Here is a 25,970-nt window from a genome sequence, read left to right as displayed (position 1 = left end):
GGGAGAAAAAAAGAAAGAAAAATATAAAACAATTAAAGTTTTAAAAAATTATTAAAATAAAAAAGTAATTTAAAAAAAGAAGATGGCAACCAAACCAATAAACAAATCCACCAATGATAATAAGCGCTAAAAACTATACTAAGATAAGCATAAAGATCAGTAACTAGTCAGTTGCAGACAGCAAACCCCAAGTCTACAGTTGCTGCAACATCCACCACCTCAATTTTGGGATGATTCGTTGTCTATTCAGGTGTTCCACAGATGCAGGTACATCAAGTTGATTGTGGAGATTTAATCCGCTGCTCCTGAGGCTGCTGGGAGAGATTTCCCTTTCTCTTCTTTGTTTGCACAGCTCCCAGGGTTCAGCTTTGGTTTTGGCCCCACCTCTGCATGTAGGTCACCCTCAGGCATCTGTTCCCCACCCAGACAGGACAGGGTTAAGCCGGTGGCTGATTAGGGAGCTCTGGCTCACTCAGGCCGGAGGGAGGGAAGGGTACAGTAGTTATAATTGGAATGCGGGGCCGAGCCAGCAGCGGCAGAGGCCAGCGTGACTTTGTAACAGCCTGAGGCGCACTGTGTGTTCTCCCAGGGAAGTTGTCCCTGGATCAAGGGACCCTGGCAGTGGCGGGCTGCACAGGCTTCCGGTGGGAGGGGTGTGTGGATAGTGACCTGTGCTTGCACACAGTATTCTTGGTGGCTGCAGCAGCAGCGTTAGCATTTCATGCCCATCTCTGGTGTCCGAGCTGATAGCCGTGGCTCACGCCTGTCTCTGGAGCTCATTTAGGCGGTGCTCTGAATCCCCTCTCCTTGTGCACCCCGAAACAATGGTCTCTTGACTCTTAGGCAGATCCAGGCTTTTCCTAGGACTTCTTCCCGGCTAGCTGTGGTGCACTAGCCCCCTTCACGCTCTGTTCATGCAGCCAACCCCAGTCCTCTCCCTGAGATCTGACCTCCAAAGCCAGAGCCTCAGCTCCCAGCCCCCACCACCCTGGTGGGTGAGCAGACCAGCCTCTCGGGCTGGTGAGTGCTGGTTGGCACCGATCCTCTGTGTGGGAATCTCTCCACTTTGCCCTCCGCAGCCCTGTTGCTGCGCTCTCCTCCGTGGCTCCGAAGCTTCTACTCCCCACACCCTGTCTCCGCCAGTGAAAGGGTTCCTAGTATGTGGAAACCTTTCCTCCTTCTCAGTTCCCTCCCAGAGGTGCAGGTCCCATCCCTATTCTCTTGTCTCTGTTTTTTCTTTTGCCCTACCCAGGTACGTGGGGATTTTCTTGCCTTTCGGGAAGTCTGAGGTCTTCTGCCAACGTTCAGTGGGTGTTCTGCAGGAGCTGTTCCACATGTAGATGTATTTCTGATGTATTTGTGAGGAGGAAGGTGATCTCCATGTCTTACTCCTCCGCCATCTTGAAGGTCTCCCCTAAGAAAGTTTTAGAAGAATGTTTGGGGACTTCCCTGGCGGTCAGGTGGTTAGGACTCAGCGCTTTCACTGCCATGGCCCTGGAATTCAATCCCTGGTCAGGGAGCTAAGATCCAGCAAGCCACATGCCATGGCCACAAAAGCAAAAGCAAAAACAAACAAACAAACAAAAAGAATGTCTGGTGCTGTAAACAGACAGCCTCTAGAATTGCATTTACTCTCTCCAGTATTTCAGTAGTGAATATAGCATTTGAGAGGCTGACTCTGCCCTGGGCTTGCTGTGTTAATCCATTTCGTCAGGTATAAAATAATAATACTTTTCTTACAGAGTAGAAGGAAATAATTTATATCAAAGAGTCCAGTATGGTGCATATTACCTAGTAGATTGCTCCTCCTGGTGCTGTCAGTATGTCTGTTCAAGCCACCAGGAAGGGAAAAAAGAAAGTAGCTGCCCATATTTTTTTCTACTGCTAAACATTGGCCAGTTCATCATCTGGACAGATTAGGTTCTGGGGAAGTGAAGAAATGCTGTCTTAACTGGGCAGCTATAGGCAAGCTGAAATTTCAGTTAATATGGAAACAGAGAATAGATATTGAGGAAACACAGTCTGCAAGTGTCTACCCCTTTAATCATGCAAATTTTGAATCCTGTTCTCACACATTGGACCCATCCTTACCAAAGGGTAGACTATCTGAGACCTGTTCATTTTTTGTATCCAGCTTAAATATTAGGATCCTTGGTGATGCTCAGTCTTCCCATCATATCCACACTTAGATCTCTGTTGTCTGATAACCTATAAACCAAATTATCTATCGTTCCTACCCACAGCCTGCTCACTATACGGTAGTGGAGTACATACAGGATGACTGCAGTGAAAACTGCCTTTGGGAAAAGAAAGAATGGGAAATCCACAACAGTCACTAGACCATACGAATGATCAAATTTTGCTGCTCAGGAAATACCAAAATTCCCTGTCCTTGTAATGGAGTATGTTCTTAAGATAACCATCTAGAAGTTTCCAGGTGGCTTAAAGAGCTGAGAGGACATCCCTGCACATTGTCCTCTGTCCCCTGGCTTTGCCTTCTGGAAGGTTTCTTTTTGCCCATGCTCCTCCATGACCACATTTAAAACTAGCCATAGAGATAATGGATTATTCCCTCTTGAGCTATGCACAAATTTCAGAGACTGTCTCCTCCTGGTGCAGTTTTACAAATTCAGAAATGCAGAGTTCAAAAAATTATAAATATTTGCAGGCCTGTCATGTAGTGTTCTTGGCAACACCGTTCCTTCAATAACTTAGTGAACTTCTAGTCTATATTTCTAGTTAGTTTGATGTGTAATAAATCAGCAAATTAACTCATCCAGACATAGATTTTATGTTTATTTTTTCATTCACTCATTCTTTCATTTATTTATTCATTTTCACATATTTTTTAACTTATTTTTTATTGAGGTGACATTGGTTTATAACATTATGTAAGTTTCATGTGTACAACATTATATTTCTACTTCTGTAGACCCTACAGCATGCTCACCACCAAAACAGTTGATCCCCTTTACCCATTCCATCCCCCTCCCCCGCCCCTTTCTCTTCTGGTAACCACTACTCTGTTCTCTGTATCCATGTGTGTTTTTGTGTGGTTTGAGTTGTTCATTTATTTTGGTTTTTTTGGTTCTTTTTAAAATTATACATATGAGTGAAATTGTACAGTATTTGTCTTTATCTGTCTGACTTGTTTCACTTAGCATAATACCCTCATCAAGATCCATCCATGTTGTCACATATGGCAACATTTCATCTTTTTCATGGCTGAGAATTATTGCATTGTATATATACACCACATCTTCTTTATCCATTCATCTGTTGATAGGCACTCATCTACTTTTTAAATGAAGTTTTTCCCTGCTAAAAGCATTTTCAATTTCTAAGACTAATATTTGTATTTCTATAAATTTGATGGAGGTTTGTGTGTAGAGGGTGGATAATACAAATTCTATCTTCCCATTGCCTGTCAGAAGATTTAAAAAGTGTTTTGTATGCAGAGGAAGAGGAGGAGGAAGATGAGGATGATAACATGTCCACTGTAATGAGGCTGAGGACTAAAATGCCATGGAAGACCTGTTGGCGGTACCTCACCTCTGGAGGATTCTTCTTGCTCTTCCTGATGATTTTCTCTAAGCTTTTGAAGCATTCCGTCATTGTAGCTATAGACTACTGGCTGGCCACATGGACCTCAGAGTACAGTATAAACAATACTGGAAAAGCTGATCAGGTACAGTGAAATGTTGAGATTAACGGTGATAGCCTTTTATCTAGTTAGATACAAATACTCTATACGTCACAGGAATTTTGTGGTGTTTTTTTGTTTTGTTTTTAACTTATTTTATTGAAGTGTAGTTGATTTACAATGTGTTCATTTCTGCTGTACAGCAAAGTGATTCCGTTGTATATATATATATATATGTATATTCTTTTTCATTTTCTTTTCCATTATGGTTTATCACAGGATAATAAATATAGTTCCCTGTGCTATACAGTAGGACCTTGTTGTTTATCTATTCTCTATATAATAGTTTGCATCTGCTAATCCCCAAATCCCAATCCATACCTACCCCACCCTCCTCCTCCTTGGCAACCACAGGTCTGTTGTCTATGTCTGTCACAGGACTTTTGTAATGATTCAATAAGTTAATTAGAGCAGGACCTGAAATATATCATAAGAAGCATTTAAAGATAATGCTTGGATTTGGATTCAAGGGAGTTATACACATGATATATGTGTTTATGCATAATATACACACTGGGCTTCTGTTGTTGTTCTGATGGTATTTGATTTTAACCAGTGAATTAGCTGGTCATTCTGAGATTAGGGATAGCAAGAATGAGCTTTGTGATGTAAAACGTCACGAATATTTCAAACCAGAAAACAGACTCTAAGCCTTCGTCTGCCCTTAGGCAAACCTTAAAGGAAGGTGAAGGAGTCTCCAAGAACTACACTCCTTCCACTGTCTAAATTGATGCAAGATAATGAAGTTGATATTGCCAGACTTTGATGTTGGGTGTCAGTTGATAATTTCTTATGTGCTTTCTTGTGTTGGCTGCTTTTTAGACCTACTATGTGGCTGGATTTAGCATACTCTGTGGAGCAGGTATTTTCCTCTGCCTTGTTACATCTCTCACTGTGGAATGGATGGGTGTCACAGCTGCCAAAAATCTTCACCACAATCTCCTCAATAAGATCATTCTTGGACCAATAAGGTAAAAAAAGTAGTTATTTACTTTACTCCCACACAGAAAATCATAAAAACATGCATTTTTCAATGGAAGTGAAATGTGAAATTTTAAAGAATTTATTCAGTCTTTCAACAGATCAGTAGGGATCTTCTCATGTTTATGACCCCAAAATGACTGTTAGCAGTGTTTAGGTTCCAGATAATTTAGTATTATACATTCCAATCTGTTCATTCCCTAGATTCTTTGATACCACACCACTGGGACTGATTCTCAATCGCTTTTCAGCTGATACAAATATCATTGATCAGGTGAGTGCCCGAGTTACTTCCAAGTTCAAAAATAAATTTCTCAGTGTAAGCTAAATAACATTTTAAGATAAATCATGATTCCTGTTAACAACAGAGGATTTCTAAAACTTCAATGAAAGCCTGTTTGCATTCATATCGATATTACATATATGCATAAATGATTTCTGGAATAAAATCTTAAAGGAAAACCTTAATTCAAAGAAATTTATGCATGTGGAAGAGGATACTTAGAGAATCAGCATGAAATAAAGAGAAATAGCAAAGAATGAACATTAAAATTTTTTATGTAAAAAGAAGTGATTTTGATCAATGTTGTATCTCCATTCGCGATGGAGGTGTTGTAAAGTTCTTAAAGCTTAGTATTAACACAGAGTGTCTCCCAGAAGTAAAGAATGGAATACCAAGCTGTCTTAGATGTCCTTTACTTTTGTTAGATTGGCTCTTGAATGAGAGAAACTTTAGACGGTGTGATATCTTAAGGAATATTTCAAGGTTGCCCAGTTTAGCCTTAGGTCCTTCGGCTCTAGAAGTTTGTCCTGAAGTTAAAGACCTCAAACTCCGAAATTGGATCACCTCATGAACTGACTCCTTAGGGTGACTGAGCATAGACTTGGCAAATCCAGCCCTTTCCTTTTCTGATTTTCTAGAGTGGCCTTAAGAACACCTAAATTACCATCAATTTAGTAAAAGAAGGGTGCATGCAGCTGACTAAAATGTATGCTGAAAAATTTTGATGTTTTCACAATATTGGTGTCAGGTCATGCTACACCTAAAACACTTCCTAAGAAACACATATTGGAAAAGAAGAGACAGAACACTCCTTATTTGGAAGATGATGTTATTGCTACCTAGAGAGTCCAAAACAGTCAATACAATAAAGAACCAACTAGAAAGTTAAGCAGAATATCTACATAACACATACGATATAAAAGTCAGTAACTTTCTCTACACCAATTAAAAATTATGTGAAAAGTAAATTTCACTTATAATAACAACAAAAACTATGAAAAGAAAAATAAACATAATATGAAGAAAAGTGATCCACCAATCTGAAAATCATAAAAATCATATATATATAAAATTTCCCTATCAGATACCTAAAAAATACTATAAAATCAAAACACTCTGATGGTCACAGAAAACAAGCAGATCAAAAGAACAAAGTGGAAAACTCAAAGACACCAGTATATCTTGAATCAGTAAGAAAAAGAATATTTTTTCAGTAAAGGGTGTTGGGACAATTAACTACCTATAAAATACAAAGCAAATTCCCATGTAATAAAGAGGGCCATCTAAAAACACAAAACTATAAAATAAAATGTAAGAGAGTAGTTTTAGAATTTTGGGTGGGAAAGGTCTTGATAAGTAAGACACAAAACTCAGAAACAATAAGAGAAAAGGCCAACAGAAATGACTCTAAAATTTTAAACTTCTATTGAGCCAAAAGCATCAGAGACGTACTTAAAATGTAGTAGATTCATTGGGAGAAGAACTGGCAACCTATGTAAAGAAAGAGGATAAACATCCATGATACATAAAGGGCATCTAAAAATCGATAAGGAAGATAAACAATCCAATGAAAAATGTGCAAAGAATATGAGCAAGCAATTAAATTAAATTAATAGAGGAATAGCTAAATACGTTTTTTAATGCTATGCAGCTGTTAAAAAGAAATAGATTTGTATATAGTGGCATGGGAAGGTTTACAATCCATCTTGTTCAGTGCAAATGGACAAATAAGGTTTAGAGTATAGTGCTATTTGTATAAAATCCCACAAGATAAATAGGTAGATAGGTAAATAACTGACCAAAGATAAGTAGATAGGTTGATGGATAAACAATGGGAAGTGAGTGAAGTTGAAGGAGAGATGAATTGCTTATAATGAAAATGTTTGTATACTACTTTGGGAACTAATTATATAACTATGTTAATATAAAATTCATGATTTGAGGGCTTCCCTGGTGGCACAGTGGTTAGGAATCCGCCTGCCAATGCAGGGGACACGGGTTTGAGCCCTGGTCCGGGTGGATCCCACATGCTGCAGAGCAACTAGGCCCGTGTGCCAAACTGCTGAGCCTGTGCCCTAGAGCCCGTGAGCCACAGCTACTGAGCCCGCGTGCCTGGAGCCTGTGCTCCGCAGCAAGAGAAGCCACTGCAAGCCCGCGCACCGCAACAAAGAGTGGCCCCCGCTCGCCGCAACAAGAGAGGGCCCGAGTGCGGCAGCGAAGACCCAATGCAGCCAAAAATAAATAAATAAAATAAATAAATTTATAAAAAATAAAAATAAATTAATGATTTGTTGCCTTATAACCAATGTTTTATTTTAGCTAAAACATTTTCCTTTCAAACCACCTTTTTAACAGCATATCCCTCCAACTTTGGAATCTCTAACTCGCTCAACACTGCTCTGCGTGTCTGCCATTGGCATGATTTCTTATGCTACCCCTGTGTTCCTGGTTGCACTTGTGCCTCTTGGGGTCGCCTTTTATTTTATCCAGAAATACTTCCGAGTGGCGTCTAAGTAAGTAAAATAATACACTATTCATCTTCAAAAGCCCATGTATTTGATTGTGATCCAGATTGGCTGTAACATTTTTCAAGATAAGGTATGGAATTTGGAAATGAAATCTAATTTAACTAGATGAAACCTATCCTGATACTATGTTTCATTTGAAGAGATATTTTGTTTCTGTAATTGGTTATCTAAGCCTTACATAGTTCTGGAATTATATTAACAAGTGGATTGAGCCCAATTTTTCATTCCATGGTCCTTTTTCTGAACATGGCATTGACAGAAAACTTATGAAATCAAATATAGTCCCAAAGGATAAGTGATTTAATATTGTTATATTCCACAAGTGGGGAGGAAAAAAAGTAAAATATTTTCAAATGAGTAAAATGCACTCCATAAAAGATTAGTAGAAGTAAAAAGAGGTTAAAGAGATAAATCAGAGTGATAACTATAAAAGTGGAGAATCTTGAATGTCTGGTAGGAGTGCTGTAACTTTAAGAGGTTGGAAATTTTTAGATTGGATCATTTAACACGCCCTTGAATATCCAGCCAAATAAATAAAAGATAGCCATGGATTGTAAATTCTTCTGTTAATATAAGATTTGTCATTTGCTGAGATGTTGAAAAATTAAGTGAAATATAGTACCAGTTGTTTTGAAATTTCCAATTTAGCTTTGAAGTCCATGCTTTAAATAATACAGTACATTTTATATTATCGCAGTAATCACTTTATTTCAGCAAACACTTATCAAGCATTGTGTGTTGTAAATAACTGTGTAAGCCATGTGGCAGAGGAAGAGATCAACATGGCAAGGAACAATTCTCAAGAAACTTACAGTCTCTTGAGAAGATAAAAAATAAATAAGGTAACCCTTATATGTGGATCAAGTGCTGGAATAGGAAGGCAGGTATTGAGTTTATTCAGTAAAATGAAAAGATTTAATAGGACTTGAGTGCAGGGAAAATGAAAAAAATCAGGTAACAAGAAAAGGCAAGATTATTGTTGGGAACCTCTGGATATATCTGCAACATTTCTTAATTTAAAAATATATATATAGTTGTTTCTCCCTCAGGGCTATGAATTAGGATCCTTCAAATGTTATGTTAAATCAAATGCTATGTTAAATCTAGGGATGCGTTTTCATCCCTAGCTTCTTCCCTTTGCTTGTAGCAAGTTCAGACCAAAAGGAAGAGGCTAGCCATCAAATTCGCTCTTTCATTTCTTCTGGTATTATTGTTTCGTTTTGTTTTCTGGTATTATTGTTGATGCTGCTTGCTGGAGGGGCAGAAAAGTTCAGATACTTCATTTCTGCTGGCTGTTTCCAAATCTCACTTTGCTTTCTCACCACTGATATTCAACCGTCATGGTTTACTTCAATCTCATACTCATTTGGGCCTGTTTTCACTCCTGGGCAATAAAAATTGAGTGCCAAAGCCAGGCACATATTCTTAGTTCATTACAAATTTGAATTGTGAATTCTGTTCATTATAAGTAAGAATAATCCGTTAACATTGATAGTTAAAATATGCAGGGGATGAATTATTTTTAAAGGAACATTGATAATGGATTATAAGCCATTCTTATTTGAAATTCTCTGAAAGTTCGCAAATAGGACCACATGATACTAAATCTCACAGACAAAAAGACCCTTCTAGATATTGAGGTTCTGCAGGACTCACCCATGCTGGAAAGCTCAGGCAGTTTAACAAACTTTTTTTTTTTTTCTTTTTTTTCGGTACGCGGGCCTCTCACTGTTGTGGCCTCTCCTGTTGCGGAGCACAGGCTCCGGACGCGCAGGCCCAGCGGCCATGGCTCACAGACCCAGCTGCTCTGCGGCATGTGGGATCTTCCCGGACCAGGGCATGAACCCGTGTCCCCTGCCTCAGCAGGCCAGGCGGACTCTCAACCACTGCGCCACCAGGGAAGCCCTAACAGACTATTTTGTAAACACCAAAGGGAATGAAGGTGGGGCACTAGCTACAGGACATGCCATGAAATTTTGAATATCTAAAATCAAAGAACCTCATGTGTGGTTAGCTCTGTAAGTAAGCATTTCCTGTTTACAAGAATACATGATCAAGCTGTACCCTCACCTTTTTGGTTCCATAAAATACAGTCCTATAAGCAGAGTTTCCTCCTTCCTCATTTTTTCCCTTTCATGACAAACCTCAATGTAGTGACCACCTGTTACTTGTGTCAAATTTACAAATAGCCACTTTTCTGTTTAAAAATAGCAGACTCTTTACATTCCTTCATATTCATCCTCCTCCCCCCCTCTCTCTTTCCCTCCCCTCATTGCAGTTTCTGAAGTGAGTAAATCCATTTTAGAAACTGAAAAAAAAAAGACTTTGCGTTTGGTTGTGGGATGACCCAGGCAACCCAGAATGGCCTAAGATTATGTAACTAACAGTTGAAGATTACGTTAACAGTGTACTCAGTTCCCTTGACTCTGGAAGGTGAATGTTAGCACTGCTACTCTCATTCCCTCGACCCCAAAGACCCCGAGAAAGACAGAAAAAAGGCTGAAAAGAAAAAAACAGGCACGTTTTGAAATGTGTGATATAAATCTTAGCCTATTTTCTAGAAACGCTAGCTTATGTGATTTAAAAAGTTATCATGAGTGTGCATCTTTATGGAAAGCGTCCTACTCAGACATTTGTCCACCAGACATTCATTGAGTGCTTTATATACCTGTAAATATATATTTACACTCGGAGGACCAGTGAATACAAGTTCCATTTAGGCAGGGATTCAGTTTCATTGTGGCAGAAGCCAAACTCGTTACCTGTTTCTTCAGATATCTTTATTCTCTGTCCCCCATCCTGGTAAATAGTACTGTCATTTTCCAAGGCTGCTGAGTAATTACCAAGTCATATTTGACTCTCCTCTCATATTTCATTTTAGTTTATTTTTTAATTGAAGGATAGTTAATTTACAATGTTGTATTAGTTTCAGGTGTACAGCAAAGTGATTCAGTTATACACACACACATATATTTATATTCTTTTTCAGATTATTTTCCATTATAGGTTATTACCAGATATTAAGTATAGTTCCCTGTGCTATACAGTAGGTTCTTGTTGTTTACCTACTTTATATATGGTAGTGTGTATATGTTAATCCCAAACTCCTAATTTATGTCTCCCCCCATCCCCTTTGGAAACCGTAAGTTTGTTTTCTATATCTGTGTGGCCCTCCTCTCTTGTTCACTCTGCTACGAGTTGACTGTAGCAGTTTAGAAAGCTACTTCTAGTAGGCTATCTCACAATCTCCCCTTATTTTAAATTTCACCCACATCACAATAATTAAGAACTTTTAAAAAAATTTCTTACATAGACTATCTTTACTCACTGATTCTCTTCCATCCTTTACACTGTCTCCCAAGTTATGTTGCTTTAACCCAGCTCTGATGATTTTATTTCTAGTCCTCAGTGTTTTTTCCCAGACCATCCAGGATCTTCTACAGTCTAGCCCTGCCCATTGTTTTTCCAGCCTTTTCCCACTACAACACAAAGGATTCTGGCACCAGCCAGATTGAACTTGCCAGTTATTTAGTCTTCTGTGCTTGCTCTTGTTTGTTCCCTCAGCTGGAATGCATTTCTTCTTGTCTGTTTGGTTGAAGCCCTCCGCATGCTTACGATTTGGCCTAAATCTCCACCTGCTCAAAGAAAATATTCCCCATCTCCTACATATAAATTAATTGCTCATTCCTCTGTGTCCCCATAACAGTTTACTTTAGCTGTGATACAAAGCTGATATCTTTGTACAACACATAATATTCAGCCTGGACCCGTATTTATTATACATACTTATCTTTCCCTTCCTCTTTAGATTGTAAGCTGTTGAAGTTCTTGTTAATTGAGTGCTAGAGGAAAATAGTTGCGATGACAAATAATAACCTTAATTTAGAATGAATGCAGTAGTCTTCGAGTCTGAAGAAGTGTGAGGTTTATTTTTGCACTTGTCTCTGTCCTAGGGATCTCCAGGAACTTGATGATACTACCCAGCTCCCTCTGCTTTGCCACTTCTCAGAAACTGCTGAAGGCCTCACCACTATTCGGGCATTTAGGTGAGTAAACATGTTTTCCTTTTGTTGTTTAGGCAGTTACATCATCAACAAGTATTTACCTACATATAACTGATCATTGCTCCCATTTTTGAATGCCCACTGTGTGCGTGGCCATGTTCTAAACTAGTAGTAAGAAAAATGTGGCAGTAAATGATCACAGAGTTTAATCTTTTGAAATTTTAATAAGAATAAAGAAAGAATTAAGCATCATGTTGGAAGGATACTAGCTGTGGGATTTAGACCAGGCTTTTAAATTCCCTAGCCTCATCTCTGAAATGGGGAAATCAGTTTCGCTTCTTAGGCTTGTTGGACTAATTGATATAATGCATGTAAGGTACTAACCACAGTGGTTAGCAGAAAAACACCCAACATAGAAGTTAAAATAAATGTATTAATAATAAAAGAATTATTACACCAAAGTTATTTTAGGATTTAATCAGTTTTCTTGAATGTTGGTAAATAGAGTAATATCCCAAGCTTTTCACCAAGAGTGTCTGCTTAATACACAAAGAATTACCTGACCCTGTTTTCCCTGTTCAGGTAAAATCAGAAAAGAAGGTGGCATCATTGAATGTTTCATTTACTCTAGAAAATCAACATCTTGAAGTATTATATATTTCTGCAGTGCTAAATGCAAACATGTATTGATTTCTGTTTTTAACTTAATTAAATTTTTTATACAGCAGGTTATTAGTTATCCATTTTATACATATTAGTGTATGTATGTCAACCCCAATCTCCCAGTTCATCCCACCACCACCCCCCACCCTGCTTTCCCCCTTTGGTGTCCATACATTTGTTCTCTACATCTGTGTCTCTATTTCTGCCTTGCAAACCAGTTCATCTGTATCATTTTTCTAGATTCCACATATATGCGTTAATATACGATGTTTGTTTTTCTCTTTCTGACTTACTTCACTCTGTATGACGGTCTCTAGATCCATCCACGTATCTACAAATGACCCAATTTCATTCTTTTTTATGTCTGAGTAGTATTCTATTGTATATATGTACCTCATCTCCTTTATCCATTCGTCTGTCGGTGGGCATTTAGGTTACTTCCATGACCTGGCCATTGTAAAAAGTGCTGCAGTGAACATTGGGGTGCGTGTGTCTTTTTGAATTATGGTTTTCTCTGGGTATATGCCCAGTAGTGGGATTGCTGGGTCGTATGGTAGTTCTATTTTTAGTTTTTTAAGGAAGCTCCATACTGTTCTCCATAGTGGCTGTATCAATTTACATTCCCACCAACAGTGCAAGAGGGTTCCCTTTTCTCCACACCCTCTCCAGCATTTGTTGTTTGTAGATTCCCTGATGATGCCCATTCTAACCGGTGTGAGAGGATACCTCATTGTAGTTTTGATTTGCATTTCTCTAATGATAAGTGATGTTGAGCATCTTTTCATGTGCCTCTTGGCCATCTGTATGTCTTCTTTAGAGAAATGTCTATATAGGTCTTCTGCCCATTTTTTGATTGGGTTGTTTGTTTTTTTAATATTGAGCTACATGAGTTGTTTATATATTTGCAGATTAATCCTTTGTCCATTGATTCATTCGCAAATATTTTCTCCTATTCTGAGGATTGTCTTTTTGTCTTGTTTATGGTTTCCTTTCCTGTGCAAAAGCTTTTAAGTTCCATTAGGTCCCATTTGTTTATTTTTGTTTTTTATTTCCATTACCCTAAGAGATGGGTCAAAAAAGATATTACTGTGATTTATGTCAGAGTGTTCTTCCTATGTTTTCCTCTAACGATTTTATAGTGTCTGGTCTTACATTTAGGTCCATAATCCATTTTGAGTTGATTTTTGTGTATAGTGTTAGGGAGAGTTCTAATTTCATTCTTCTACATGTAGCTGTCCAGTTTTCTCAGCACCACTTATTGAAGAGACTGTCTTTTCTCCATTGTATATCCTTGCCTCCTTCATCATAGATTAGTTGACCATAGGTGCATGGGTTTATCTCTGGGTTTTCTATCCTGTTCCATTGATCCATATTTCTGTTTTTGTGCCAGCACCATATTGTCTTGATTACTGTAGCTTTGTAGTATAGTCTGAAATCAGGCAGTCTGATTCCTCCAGCTCCATTTTTTTCCCTCAAGATAGCTTTGGCTCTTTAGGGTCTTTTGTGCCTCCATACAAATTTTAAGATTTTTTGTTCTAGTTCTGTAAAAAATGCCATTGGTAATTTGATAGGAATTGCATTGAATCTGTAGATTGCTTTGGGTAGTATAGTCATTTTCATCAAGAACATGGTGTATCTCTCCATCTGTTTGTGTCATCTTTGATTTCTTTCATCAGTGTCTTATAGTTTTCTGAGTACAGGTCTTTTACCTCCTTGGGTAGGTTTATTCCTAGGTATTTTATTCTTTTTATTGCAATGGCGAATGGGAATGCTTCCTTAATTTCTCTTTCTGATGTTTCGTTGATGGTGTATAAGAATGAAAGAGATTTCTGTGCATTAATATTGTATCCTGCAACTTTACCAATTTCATTGATTAGCTCTAGTAGTTTTATGGTAGCATCTTTAGGATTCTGTATGTATAGTATCATGTCATCTGCAAACAATGACAGCTTTACTTCTTCTTTTCCAATTTGGATTCCTTTTATTTCTTTTTCTTCTCTGATTGCCGTGGCTAGGACTTCCAAAACTATGTTGAATAATAGTGGCAAGAGTGGACATCTTTGTCTTATTCCTGATCTTAGAGGAAATGCTTTCAGTTTTTCACCATTGAGGATGATGTTTGCTGTGCGTTTGTGGTATATGGCCTTTATTATGTTGAGATAGTTTCCCTCTATGCCCACTTTCTGGAGAGTTTTTGTCATAAATGGGTGTTGAATTTTGTCGAAAGCTTTTTCTGCATCTATTGAAATGATCATATAGTTTTTCTTCTTCAGTTGTTAATATGGTGTATCACATTGACTGATTTGCATATATTGAAGAAACCTTGCATCCCTGGGATAGATCCCACTTGATCACGGTGTATGATCCTTTTAATGTGTTGTTGGATTCTGTTTGCTAGTATTTTGTTGAGGATTTTTGCATCTATATTCATCAGTGATATTGGTCTATAATTTTGTTTTTTTGTAGTATCTTTGTCTGGTTTTGGTATCTGGGTGATGGTGGCCTCATAGAAAGAGTTTGGGAGTGTTCATTCCTCTGCAATTTTTGGGAAGAGTTTGAGAAGGATGGGTGTTAGCTCTTCTCTAAATGTTTGATAGAATTCACCTGTGAAGCCATCTGGTCCTGGACTTGTTTGTTGGAAGATTTTTAATCACAGTTTCAATTTCATTTCATTACTTGTGATCGGTCTGTTCATATTTTCTATTTCTTCCTGGTTCAGTCTTGGAAGGTTATACCTTTCTAAGAATTTGTCCATTTTTTCCAGATTGTTCATTTTATTGGCATAGATAGAGTTACTTGTAGTAGTCTCTTATGATGCTTTGTATTTCTGCAGTGTCCATTGTAACTTCTCCTTTTTCTTTTGTAATCATGTGGGATCTTCCCAGGCTGCGGCACGAACCCGTGTCCCCTGCATCGGCAGGTGGACTCTCAACCACTGCGCCACCAGCGAAGCCCTTTTGTAATTTTTTTGATTTGAGTCCTCTCACTGTTTTTCTTGATTAGTCTGGCTAAAGGTTTATCAATTTTGTTTACCTTCTCAAAGAACCAGCTTTTTGTTTTATTGATCTTTGTTATTGTTTCCTTCATTTGTTTTTCATTTGTTTCTGGTCTCATCTTTATGATTTCTTTCCTTCTGATAAATTTGGGTTTTGTTTGTTCTTCTTTCTTTAATTCCTTTAGGTGTAAGCTTAGATTGTTTATTTGAGATTTTTCTTATTTCCTAAGGTAGGATTGTATTGCTATAAACTTCCCGCTTAGAACTGCTTTTGTTGCATCGCATAGGTTTTGGATCATCGTGTTTTCATTGTCATTTGTCTCTAGGTGTTTTTTGATTTTCTCTTTGATTTCTTCAGTGATCTCTTGGTCATTTAGTAGCACATTGTTTAGCCTCCATGTGTTTGTGTTTTTTACAGTTTTTTCCCCTGTAATTTATTTCTAATCTCATAGCATTGTGGTTGGAAAAGATGCTTGATATGTTTTCAATTTTCTTAAATTTACCAAGGCTTAATTTGTGATCTACCCTGGAGTATGTTCCATGTGCACTTGAGAAGGAAGTGTAGTGTAATCTGCTGTTTTCGGACGGAATGTCCTGTAAATATCAGTTAAATCTATCTGGTCTGTTGTGTCATTTAAAGTTTGTGTTTCCTGATTAGTTTTCTGTCTGGATGATCTGTCCATTGGTGTAAATGAGGTGTTAAAGTCCCCCACTATTATTGTGTTACTCTCGATTTCCTCTTTTATAGCTGTTAGCATTTACCTTATGTATTGAGGTGCTCCTCTGTTAGGTGCATATATATTTACAATTGTTATATCTTCTTCTTGGCTTGATCCCTTGATCATTATGTAGTGTCCTTTCTTGTCTCTTGTAACATTCTTTATTTTAAAGTTAATTTTATCTGATTTGATTATTGCTATTCCAGCTTTCTTTTGATTTCCATTTGCATGGAATATCTTTTTCCATCCCCTCACTTTCAGTCTGTATGTGTCCCTAGGTCTAAAGTGGGTCTCTTGTAGACAGCATATAGATGGGTCTTATTTTTGTATCCATTCAGCGAGCCTGTGTCTTTTGGTTGGAGCATTTAATCCATTCACATTTAAGGTAATTATCGATATGTATGCTCCTAGTACCATTTCCTTAATCGTTTTGTGTTTGTTTTTGTAGGTCCTTTTCTTCTCTTGTGTTTCCCACTTAGAGAATTTCCTTTAGCATTTGTGGTAGAGCTGGTTTGGTGGTGCTGAATTCTCTTAGCTTTTGCTTGTCTGTAAAGCTTTCGATTTCTCTGTTGAATCTGAATGAGATCCTTGCCAGAAAGAGTAATCTTGGTTGTAGGTTCTTCCCTTTCATCACTTTAAATATATCGTGCCACTCCCTTCTGGCTTGTAGAGTTTCTGCTGAGAAATCAGCTGTTAACCTTATGGGAGTTCCCTTGTATGTTATTTGTCATTTTTCCTTTGTTGCTTTTAATAATTTTTCTTTGTCTTTAATTTTTGTCAGTTTGATTACTGTGTGTCTCAACGTGTTTCCCCTTGAGTTTATCCTGCCTGGGACTCTCTGTGCTTCCTGAGCTTGAGTGGCTATTTTCCCATGTTATGGGAGTTTTCAACTGTAATCTCTTCAAATATTTTCTTGGGTCCTTTCTCTCTCTCTTCTCCTTCTGGGACCTGTATAATGCAAATGTTGGTGCATTTAATGTTGTCCCAGAGGTCTCTTAGGCTCTCTTCATTTCTTTTCATTGTTTGTTCCACAGCAGTGAATTCCACCATTCTGTCTTCCGGGTCACTTATCCGTTCTTCTGCCTCAGTTATTCTGCTATTGATTCCTTTTAGTGTATTTTTCATTTCAGTTATTGTATTGTTCATCTCTGTTTGTTTCTTCTTTAATTCTTCTAGGTGTTTGTTCTTTAATTCTTCTAGGTGTTTGTTAAACATTTCTTGCATCTTCTCGATCTTTGCCTCCATTCTTTTCCGAGGTCCTGGATCACCTTCACTGTCATTATGCTGAATTCTTTTTCTGGAAGGTTGCCTATCTCCACTTCATTTAGTTGTTTCTCTGGGTTTTTATCTTGTTCCTTCATCTGGTACATAGTCCTCTGCCTTCTCATTTTGTCTATCTTTCTGTGAATGTGGTTTTCATTCCACAGGCTGCAGGATTGTAGTTCTTCTTGCTTCTACTGTCTGCCCTCTGGTGGATGAGACTATCTGAGAGGCTTGTGCAAGCTTCCTGATGGAAGGGACTGGTGGTGGGTAGAGCTGGGTGTTGCTCTGGTGGGCAGAGCTCAGTAAAACTTTAATCTGCTTGTCTGCTGATGGGTGGGGCTGAGTTTCCACCCCTGTTCATTGTTTGGCCTGAGGCAACCCAGCAATGGAGGCTACAGGCTCTTTGGTGGGACTAATGGCGGACTCCGGGAGGGCTCATTCCAAGGAGTACTTCCCAGAGCTTCTGCTGCCGGTGTCCTTGTCCACATGGTGAGCCACAGCCTCCCCCGCATCTGCAGGAGACCCTCCAACACTAACTGGTAGGTCTGGTTCAGTCTTCTATGGGATCATCGCTCCTTCCTCTGGGTTCTGATGCACACCCTACTTTGTGTGTGCCCTCCAAGATTGGAGTCGCTGTTTCCCCCAGTCCTGTCAAAGTCCTGCAATCAAATCCTGCTAGCCTTCACAGTCTGATTCTCTGGGAATTCTTCCTCCCGCTGGACCCCCAAGTTGGGAGGCCTGATGTGGGTCTAGAACCTTCACTCCAGTGGGTGGACCTCTGTGGTATAAGTGTTCTCCAGTCTGTGAGTCACCCACCCAGCAGTTACGGCACTTGATTTTACTGTGATTGCACCCCTCCTACTGTCTCATTGCGGCTTCTCCTTTGTCTTTGGATATGAGGTATCTCTTTCAGTGAGTTCCAGTGTCTTCCTGTCGATGGTTGTTGAGCAGTTAGTGGTGATCTGTATTGATTTCAATTAGAGATTTTTCTAACCTAAGAAATATTTGTATTACACATATGTATATATATATACATATAACTGAGTCAAAAAGTAGAATATAAAGATACAGCCACCATCTACAAGATGCATCACAGAATTTCTACATAAATCTACCTAGGTTTCATTGTGAAGCATTTATACTTTCCACAGTGGTGTGTTTTCCCATCAGAGTGTGCAGTGCCTCTTATTGGAGATGGTAAAACCATTTATTGACTTTGAATGTAGGTATTAAGATAAGATTTATGTTCTAATAGTAGCCAGCAATGCCCAGTGGTACTCATAAGTACACCATATTAAAAATTACATTTTTCACCAAACAAGTCCTTTCAAGTTAATTTATTTGAGTTTTGAACACATGCTAGCTGCTACTCTTGCTGTGGATATAGAAAGACTCCAAAGACATGGCCTTTTGTTTCTAACCGAGATAAATACCACAGAGAAAATGGATGGGATAACATGGCAGGTGGGGGATAATCAGTGACTGGATTCAGGCAAGCTGGTAGGTGGAAGAGTTGATGGGTTCAACTGAAAACAGCCTCTATTTTCTTGGTGAAGAACAAGGTCAGGTCATTTTCCGAGAGTGCTGAGGACTGGAATCACATAAAGCATTTTGAAGGAAATGATGATTTAGCATGAAAGAGAAACTTGATCAAAAGTCAACGTTTAGGGCTTCCCTGGTGGCGCAGTGGTTGAGAGTCCGCCTGCCGATGCAGGGGACACGGGTTCGTGACCCGGCCCGGGAAGATCCCACATGCCGTGGAGCGGCTGTTACCCCAAAAAAAAAAAAAAAAAAAAAAAAAAAAGTCAACGTTTAGTTTTTTCACTTACCTTCTTCACCAGACACATGAGCAGAATTTGGCTTGACTATTTCTAATTTTACATCAGGAAAATTCTAGAGAGCTGTAAGAAAGACAAACTGTTACATGACATCTAAGACGTGAATGATGATTGGAAGACACGAAAGACAACCCAACTTTTATGTAGCAGTACATGCATCAGAGTCATCCAGATTTAGATCTTTCACGGTTCATTTTTAAAGTAAACGTAACGTACCACCAACATCAGCGCTTTTAAACGAAAGGAAGTTTTACAATGTGGGGATAGTTTTGCTACCATGAAAAAAATTCTAGAATCTTCACATTTGGTAACCTGTGGTTAAGAATCAAACACATTCTCTTCCATCTATTTCTTCCTTTCTTTCAGGCTAGTCAGAGTCCCCAGAGTCCTCAACGCTTTGGAAAGTTCATATTTACTGATTAGGCTGCTTTCCTCCCCTGCGTTCAGGGTTCGCGGTGTGCTCACAGGCAGTCGTGAACTCCCTCAAGTAGTTTACCACCAAAGGATCACAGTTAAATTAGACTGAGATTTCAGTGACCTTTCCTGCTTTTTTTTTTGTGGTCTGACAGAATAAAGGTCTAAGAATGTTCAAAAGATGAGCTGGATGTGGATGAAAATATACAGACTGAGTGTGTCAAAGTTTCCATTAGGAAAACAGAAGGGTTCTTGCCAAATAGAAACACACAGAAAGAATGTTCGCTGCATTTCCACCCCTCCCCTTTCACTGCTGCTTCAGATTGTTGCCAGCTCCATTTACAAACTCTTTAAGAGTATATCTGCAACAATATCCCCAAACTAAAGGAAGAGTAAGGAGAACCCCAGACAAAGCACTTTGTCACAGTGAAGTGTTTGATGTTCATCTCAAGTGGAGTCCGCAGGCTTTGGTCCAAACGCCCCCCACCCCCACCCCCAATCTCTCCATCACCACAGCCCTCTAGGGAGAAGGCCCTGTCTCCTCCAGCCCCTGAACATGTTGAGTTTTCTCACTTCTGTTCCTTTGCTCATGTTGTTTCTGATACCTCCAGTGCTTTGTCCCCCTTGTTCACCTGAAAAATTCAGCCCATTTCTTAAAACCTCACTCAGACCATCTTCCTAGTCCTTTGTGAAACTTACTTAATCCATCTTTCCCCACCCTCCACCCCATTCCCTACCATTCTGATCCTCTGATCAGTCCAAATCATCGCCTTCCTTTATGTTCACGTAGCATTTTGCGCATAGGGCCGTTATGATTGGCTTCTGTATTGTGCCTTCCTTACTTGTTCATACCATGCTTCCTTCCTTCACTAAACAATGGGCTCCTCTAGGGCAGAGGTCGTGTCTTATTCGGACATATATATTCTAATGTCTCACCTAGTGCTCGTGCTTGATGAATGTTTCTGACATTCTAACATGCAAATACAGAATTGGCTATATCTGTTTACAGTTGAAATCCACTATCTCCGTAAATCCTGTAACCCTATGAGTCATCCTACCTTAATTATTCACTCTGTCCATCTCTAAAAGGGTCATCACCAGGGTAGTCCTCTTTCTCCGTCTGCTTAGTCCCGCCCCAGTGCGTTGCTATTCAGCACAGGTCCTCCTGTGCATGGCATTTGGGTCAAGGCTACATAACTCAAAGTGAGGTCATTATTTGGCTCTGGTGGCTGTATCCTTTGATTAGTGTAGCTCAGATGTTGCTGTCTGACTCAATTATCTGATTTTTCTGGTTTGGCATATTGGAATGATCAGATTGATTGGATAAACATCAAGTATCTGCTTTATATTGGCCTGTATGGACAGCTTCACGGGCCAAGTGAACACCCCACCCTGGACTTCTTCATTTTTGACATAGTGATTGCTTATTATAAACTTTTGAAAATTGATTTGAAGATCTGGGGGGACTTGGAGCAGTCTCTTATCAAATAGGAATTACCACCGGGCTGTCAGATGAAATTTGGCTGCTTCTTGCAAACATAATACATAGACAGGAGGTCTGTGTAAGATAAGCCATGGCCACAGAAAATTGAACAAACCTTTGGCATTTCCTCCAGCCTTCAAACTAGTTATTTTGGTTCTCTGATCCAGCTTTCCATTGTTTCTGTTACCGAGGGAAAATAATTGAAAAATAAAAAGAGGCTATTTTTGCGATGTAGAAAAGATTTATCACCATGTAACATGAGTTTCTTGGGGAAGTAGCTCACACGTTCGAATGGATGAGGTTTTTATTAGAAGTTTCCTTTATAACACAGGTTACACAGAATTTGATCTGATTATGTTAATTCCCTAGAATGAACTTAATTTGGCCAAGAATCAGTATCTAAACTGTATGTGTCATAGACCCTTGTCAGCACCACACACCAAGAGTTTCTTTCATGTAATGACCATTCTTACAAATAGTTTGAAACTTTGGGATTATATGATATCTTGCTTAACAAGGACATCTGTCATTTGCAAGGACCCCCATCCTCCACTTCTTGCCACTTCATTTTCCTTCTTTGAGTCCCAGAAACACTGAGCAAAAAGAAAAATTTTTAAGTATATATTTGCCTGTTACAAATGCATATTTTCCTGTCTTCCCTGAGTCTCTTCTAGTACCTTCCACCCAACTCCAACCATGCCATGTGGAAAAGTAAAACACATGCAATAAAAAGTAGGTGGAGTATGTTGCATCTCTGTACAACTTCTTCTGGTTTTTGTAGGGCACTTGCGACATAGACCATGCCTTGTTTTCACGGCTACCATCATTATGTGGAAATTTATGAAACAGTCTTTAATAGGACTTTGTCATTGGAAAGATTCCTTTCCATAGCAGGGGTTGAGAAAGGAAGGAAACACTGCACCACACCATCTCTCAGTAAGGGTGCAGGAGAGCAGTAGCAGCTGGCCTTTATTTGCAAGTAGGAGTCCATTTACTAGTCATTCCACCCCATCAGTTTGTCACCGTGTTGAGTAAATAGTGTAGTAGGAAGTGTGACTGTTTTTTATTATTTCTCCTGTTGTGTAGCTAACATAATAATATTTTTGTTTTCGGCAGGCATGAAACCAGATTTAAGCAGCGAATGCTGGAACTGACAGACACGAACAACATTGCCTACTTATTCCTCTCAGCTGCCAACAGATGGCTAGAGGTCAGAACGGTATGTTCATTGCATGATTTTGGAATGGAAACCACACAGGAAAGAGGCCTGATGCAAAGAGGAAGACAGTTGTAAAAATTAGGCTTCCACTGAGATTCAGCACTCGCTTTGCATTTTCTGAACTTTAAAATAGCTCAGGATTGTTTATGTTACGGGTGAAATTTGTCATAATGTTTTTAGCTAATGGCAAGACAAATAGCCCCAAATGCAAAAATTCATTTTGTGTTCATTAGTCGCTAGATTATATAAGTTAATGGAATAGCAAATATTTGTATAACTTCAGGTTTTTTTTCCAAAAGAGCACATCTGACAAGTGAACAGATGTACTCATTTAGTCAACTGAGCTGGACCGACCTGGAAGAGGTGGCGACTTTCTCTCTTTTAAGCCCGTGGAAGAACATGTTAGCCCAAAATGTAAAAAATTGTGATGAATCATCTGTTGCCTTCTCCTGCCCTCTATAAAGTAGAAGAATGGGCACAAGCTTTGACATCGTACAGACTTGGTCTAGCAAGTTAATGAATTTATCCAAGTCCCAGTTTGTCATTTGTAAAACAGGAGCAAGAATGTTCCCTCATGGGGGTGTTAGGATTAAAAATAATAATATAAATCCCCTGGCTCACTGATTGGCAAGTGCACTCAACAAATGTCTTTTGAATGGTTGGATGGATGGATGAAAAAATGAATTGAAACAGTACCTGCCCTGGTAAGTGGTTAATAAGCCAACCAGTTGGGGTATGAATGAAGTAGGAGACAGGTGAGACCCAAGCCCCACAGGGAAGAGGATGTTGTTTGCAGACTGGTCTGCATAATGAATAAGACACTTTGGTAGTAATGATGAGTTGACCGTCATCTTTTTTAAAAAAATAATTATCTCTCAGTTTGTGAAAAGGAAAAGGAGGTTTACTCATGCAGTTGTAAGAACCTCACTTCTGCTGATTCATCACCCCTACTACCATATGCACGCTTTCTTTCAAAACTCAATGGACCAGAGAGGGCAGATGGTAATGGGAATTTGACAAAGTTGAAATGAAGGAGCCCAGATTAAAATCTGAGTTGTTGACGGATGGATACAGATTGGTAGGGAATCTTGGATCCCCCTGTGAGCTGTAGTTGCCATGATTTCTCATGGTTTACAGAGATTCTCTACTACTATATTAGTTATTGTGTAGAAATTATCCAGCAACATAACACAATTATATGTCACAAATTTTAGGTAGGAAATTTCTTACGGGTTGCTGTGGGGATTGGGAGGGGGCAGGGCAGATTCTCCTGAATAATCTATAACTAGCATAAAGGCAGCTGAAGTGTTTAGGACTTAGAACCAAAATATTATTCCTAGATCTTACCCAGACCCTAATTCCTTGCTTTAAGCTTCTGTTTGTTTAAATCTGTTTTCTCCAAGGAAAAGAAATCATATCTGATAACAGAACTAATGATGAAATAGCTTCATCAAAGAATGTCCTAATATCACAGGGAGAAAATATCAGTAGTTACCTTTGTATTTGATTTTCCTGAAGTTGAAGATCAAGTATGATTTTTAGGGGCAAGTGTGTTTGCTTTGGACTTGAGGTGAGTGTCTGACCTGACTCCTGCTTCTACTCTTTAGCACTTCCTACTGTCAGGTTAATGGACAAATGTTTAACAAGAATCTTCAAGCAAACCATATGTTCTGCTCTCATAGCCAGAAGACAAGATATTAGAGCCTTCAGACTGCCAAGAAAGGGAAGGTCAGGAAAAATTCAGAGAGGAACAGCAGCCAGATTCAGAATGGGTTAGTTTAGCTTGACTCACACTCCGCTACTTAAACACGCCCCCCCCCATTAAAGGCAGCTGGACCTACTTGAATATAAAAGAATTCTAGTTCTACCTGCAGAAGTCTAAAAAAAAAATACTTATATGTGAAAAAGGAAGGGTGGAATCTGCCATTCATTCTGTTACCTTATAACACATTTGTCTTTGTGTCTTTTCTTTGTTTTCTGTGTATCATACTCTTTCCATGATTTGCTGTCTAGCCTTACCAGATCTCTCCCTTAAAAACCAACACAAAAACATTAAAGAATCCTTTGCTTCTATTTCTGATTAGTAAATATAAAATTTGGTAAGAAACTTGCTGATTTACTGCAACATTCCAGGCGTATCTGCTGATAGAAGTCAAGGTCCAAAGTCCTTTGTGGATGATTTGTCTCTTTCATCTATTGAATTTATGTATCGGTAAGTTTATGTGGGTATACACACAACACACACACACACACGCACACACACACACACACACACACACACACATGCTTCTAGACAATCCCAGAGATCCAACGTAAAACAGATTTATTCTCTTTCTGTTCTTTGGGTATACCGAAAGTTTTTATTAGAATCAGAATGTTTAGAATATTAGAATATTTATTTGGATATAAATGCTATAATCTAAGAACATATGCCACAGTAGGGGTGTTGAATGAATAAAGTAAAATAAAATGAATAAAAATAATGAATAAAGAATTTAAAAAATGAGTAAACTCCAATAAGGAAATAACCTTTCTCCCAATCATATACATGTAAATGACCTCATTACTACTATGCTTCTATGGATGTGTCTGCATCACTGGAGATACAATTTCCATTTGAAAGAAATGGATCTTGTGTCAAAAATATGAGAAATATGAACATTGAGAAACAGGACCTTGGAGACTGGGGTGTGAAATGTTCTCCGAACCCCACAGCTGGACATACTCTGCCTTGTAAGTCATTTACAAAAAATAAGTAATGAAAATTTCTATTTGGCCCAGTGACTCTGTCTGCATGGACCTTATCTACAGTATCAACACAGCCCCCTCCATTCCCTGTTCTCTGATATCTTACTCAGCAAATTAACAAAAATATCTGCTGTAGCAACTATTCTTGGAGCTCCCATAGCAGAAGCACAGTTAAACCGTACCAGGAGGGGGGCAGCATTGGGCATAACTCAGAAGACGCCAACAGAGTTCCTGATGCAGATCTGGGTATTTCACCAACTCTAATTCATGGACTCATGACCCAAGTGGAGAGAAAGAGGAGAAAACTTATCATAGTTTTCTGTGGCTGTTTTTCTCTTCCCTTTCTCTTCATTCTCAATTTTAGCTTTCCAGAACAATGCCACTGAATTCTGTGGACAATCTCCAGGAGAAGGAAGGGAAACTAGAGTAAAAGCACCATTTTTAAATTCAGGAAAATCCCTGAGCCCCATCCATTTTTTTTTAATTATCTATTTATATATATATATATATATATATATATATATATATTTATTTACATATGGCTCTTCTTTCTTTTCCTGGTCATGTTAGGTAAGTGTTAAGACAATTACAAGTTATTCCCTTTCTCTGGCTGAACAGTGTTCCCTATGGAAGATGTAGCCCTACCTACCATGTTCATTTCATAGTTATTCTGAATTGGGAAAAAAATAAAGTTCACAACACACTCCAATTAAAAAGGACAAGAATCTAAAAGAATAAAATAGTTTGGCTGGTAGAAAGTAGCCAGACTGTGACCACCCAGGTTACTTTGGCAGTGGAGGGCAGTGTTTCGCCTCTGGGTGCCAAGTGAAGTGGGCCACAGTCATGTGCAGTGTGTCACGACAGCCTAACCTTTGAATGCTGCTTACGTTCTTTTGTTCAGCACAGGGTTTTCTCTTCATCCCTCCGAACTAAACAATTCCAGTTCTTTGGCATCGGTGTTTCCATTTATGAAAATTGTGTAACTCTATCTAAAGGGTGTCTTTCCAAGGCTTTGTCTTGCTGTGTATGGTGAAAGGATAAAAGAAAAATCACATCAAGAAGCCAAAAAAAAGTCTTTAGAATCAACAGGCTAAAGTGAAAATAGTCTTCAGGGTGAGCTTGCATGAGA

General features: G+C 38.8%; 1 protein-coding gene across 4 annotated transcripts in view; it reads left to right on the top strand.

The window, feature by feature from the left end:
- Positions 1–25,970, top strand: part of ABCC9 (ATP binding cassette subfamily C member 9) — a 146,216-nt gene that overhangs the window by 94,602 nt on the left and 25,644 nt on the right. For 3 of the 4 annotated variants that reach the window (XM_024733389.1, XM_024733386.1, XM_024733387.1), the window contains 6 exons: positions 3,459–3,688; positions 4,526–4,674; positions 4,889–4,958; positions 7,323–7,480; positions 11,449–11,541; positions 21,991–22,093. In XM_024733389.1, coding sequence (XP_024589157.1) covers positions 3,459–3,688; positions 4,526–4,674; positions 4,889–4,958; positions 7,323–7,480; positions 11,449–11,541; positions 21,991–22,093 — 803 coding nt within the window. The remainder of the gene's footprint in view (positions 1–3,458; positions 3,689–4,525; positions 4,675–4,888; positions 4,959–7,322; positions 7,481–11,448; positions 11,542–21,990; positions 22,094–25,970) is intronic. The other variant, XM_024733388.1, reaches the window with a different exon arrangement.

The sequence above is a fragment of the Neophocaena asiaeorientalis genome, unplaced genomic scaffold, assembly GCF_003031525.2.
Source record: "Neophocaena asiaeorientalis asiaeorientalis breed wild unplaced genomic scaffold, Neophocaena_asiaeorientalis_V1.1 scaffold150, whole genome shotgun sequence".
Taxonomy (NCBI): Eukaryota; Metazoa; Chordata; class Mammalia; order Artiodactyla; family Phocoenidae; genus Neophocaena; species Neophocaena asiaeorientalis.
Note: the sequence above shows the minus strand (reverse complement) of the source record. Positions and strands in the feature narration are given on the sequence as shown.